The sequence below is a fragment of the Hemibagrus wyckioides genome, linkage group LG27 (genome assembly GCF_019097595.1).
Source record: "Hemibagrus wyckioides isolate EC202008001 linkage group LG27, SWU_Hwy_1.0, whole genome shotgun sequence".
NCBI lineage: Eukaryota > Metazoa > Chordata > Actinopteri > Siluriformes > Bagridae > Hemibagrus > Hemibagrus wyckioides.
Genome location: NC_080736.1, coordinates 1,587,501 through 1,590,000, shown reverse-complemented (window position 1 = coordinate 1,590,000; position 2,500 = coordinate 1,587,501). Strand labels below are relative to the sequence as shown.

The 2,500-nt window shown below is 37.0% G+C and overlaps 1 protein-coding gene across 1 annotated transcript in view; it reads right to left on the bottom strand.

The window, feature by feature from the left end:
- The window catches only part of cdh8 (cadherin 8), a 126,637-nt gene that overhangs the window by 15,154 nt on the left and 108,983 nt on the right, over nucleotides 1-2,500 (bottom strand). The window contains exon 8 of the mRNA XM_058382401.1: nucleotides 901-1,037. Coding sequence (XP_058238384.1) covers nucleotides 901-1,037 — 137 coding nt within the window. The remainder of the gene's footprint in view (nucleotides 1-900; nucleotides 1,038-2,500) is intronic.

Genomic DNA, 2,500 nt, shown 5'->3' with positions numbered 1-2,500 from the left:
GTTTCTTCAAGGCTTCAGGTCTCCATGTCTTCAAGGATTTGTGGCTTTGAGGCTTCTTGACTTTGAGGCTTCAGGTCTTCATGTCTTCAGGGCTTTGTGTCCTCAAGGCTTCATGTCTTCAGGGCTTTGTGTCCTCAAGGCTTCATGTCTTCAGGTATTTGAAGCGTTGTGACTTTGAGGCTTCATGTCTTCATGTCATCATATCTTCATTTCTTCTTGTCTTCAAATCTTCATGTCTTCTTGTCTAGATGTCTTCATGTCTTCAAATCTTCACGTCTGCATGTCTTCATATCTTCTTGTCATCATATCATGTCTCCATGTCTTCGTATCATGTCTACTAGTCTTCATATCTTCATGACTTCATATCTTCTCCATCAGTTAACATTACATTCATGTCAACGTTACAGAGCTTCAGCAACACCGCTTTCTCCGTGTTTACAAGTTTCATAAACTATGCTAATTATTCATTTTCTTCAAACTATTTATTCAGATGATTTTTTCCCCACACATTAATTTCATTATTTTTTGCTTATTTATACGCAGCTTCATTTACAGGGGATCCAGTTACTTTTAATTACTTATGTTATATATATATATATTTATATATTTTAAGTGTACATTAAAAACAACTTATTTGTATATTAATGCGATGTCTATTGGACCGCTAAGCCGTGGCTGCAATGATCTGACAATTCCGCTGTAATTAAAGTCAGCCTTTATTTATTTATTTATCTATCTATCTATCTATCTATCTATCTATCTATCTATCTATCTATCTATCTATCTATCTATCTAATAGCACGGTATCTGTTTATGGCTGTCACTGTGAGAACGTGGCATTGCTGCTGTAATTAATTTCTGTGTTTATTTATTTATTTATCAGATTAAAATGTCACTTACGGACTTCTGTAGCCGTCACGGTGATGTTGTGCCACGTATCGGTCTCTCGGTCCAGCGGTTTGGCTAACGTGATCTTCCCGTCGTCCACGTGGATATTGAACTGCCTCTCCAGATCTGTGTGCCGATCGATCGAGTACCTGTCAGGAAAGAGAGAGAGAGAGAGAGAGAGAGGGCTAAATGAAATGTGCATTCACTTCACGTCTAACCAAATAAAGGCGCGGCTCACACGCTTCACTTAATGCCCTGCTATCCATCAGCCGCTTCCTGTAGGTTAGAATATGGTAAAATCAGCAGGGCTTTAATAATCCGCTCTGAGGATGAGTGATGGTGGGGATGGACATTAACGCCGCAGCGGGGATGACATCTGAAATGTTTTGCACCGCATGTCATCATGGAAACGCATTAATTTGAGTTATTATTACCTGCACCGCCTCGTGGCGCGGTTCCACGCTAAACTTACAGAGGGATAGAAGGAATGTTTAAAACGCCAATCGAGTCGATTCATTCCTTCTGCTGATTCAGGAAATTAACAGCTAGTTTCTTTTCTATCTGTGAGATAAAACGACTATAAACTGTGCTACCTTTTTAAAACAAAACAAAACAAAATAAATAAATAAATAAATAAATCGATCAATTCCATATATGGACTCAAATTTATGACTACGTTTCCTTTTTATTTTTTGGGCCTGAGGTCATGTCATTAACAATTAAACCTTTTTGTTGTTCTTTAAGCCTCACCCAGATACAGACAAGCTAGTTTCCTACTAATTAGCTTCCAAGCTAGTAAAGTTAGAAAGTACTTGGCTATGTTTCCTCCTATGGTCTTTCAATGCACAAATTAGGGTGATGACAAGGAAATATGGCAATTTTTTGTCATGAGTATATATATATATATATATATAAGCCACGCCTCCATATAGATAAGGAAATATATGCTAGTTTACTAGCAGCTAGAGATCCATAATCATAAGCTCGCTTAAAAATATCCCAATATCGCTAATATTTAACTTTGCTAATATCCTTGCTAGTAACTATGAATGTGGGCGTGGCTGAATGAACAGAATGGGTACGTCTTTAAAATGACATTAGCCCCACTTTTGGCCAAGTCCTTATATGGAACTGACTGCTAATTTTGCTAACTAGCTGCCTACTAGCAAACTAGCTTACGTTTGCATGCCTATATGTGGGTGTGGCTTAAAGAGCAAACAATCTGATGTGTCGGACTCTGTATTTGTTCATGACATATAAAGACCATAAAGGAAATGTAGCTGAGATTTCCGTATGTGGAAATGTTTTCAAGTGTTTTTGGCATGGTAGTTGTGGGCGTGTCTTTAGGCTTGCTAACCAGCAGAATTCTGTCTATTCCTCATTAAAGGATCAATTTCAGGTTTGATTTTCTAATAATGTATTTTTTTTTCAATTTTTTGTTTGTTTTCTTACAATGTTTTTGCTTAAATCAAAAAAACAAGGCAAAAGCAAAATAAATATCATGTCATGAGGTCAGAATATCTCACTATTTTACCATATCCATCCACACGATTTGCCAAATCTGTACAGAAAATTAATTTTAATCTGAATTCACAGCTGTCAATCATCTCAT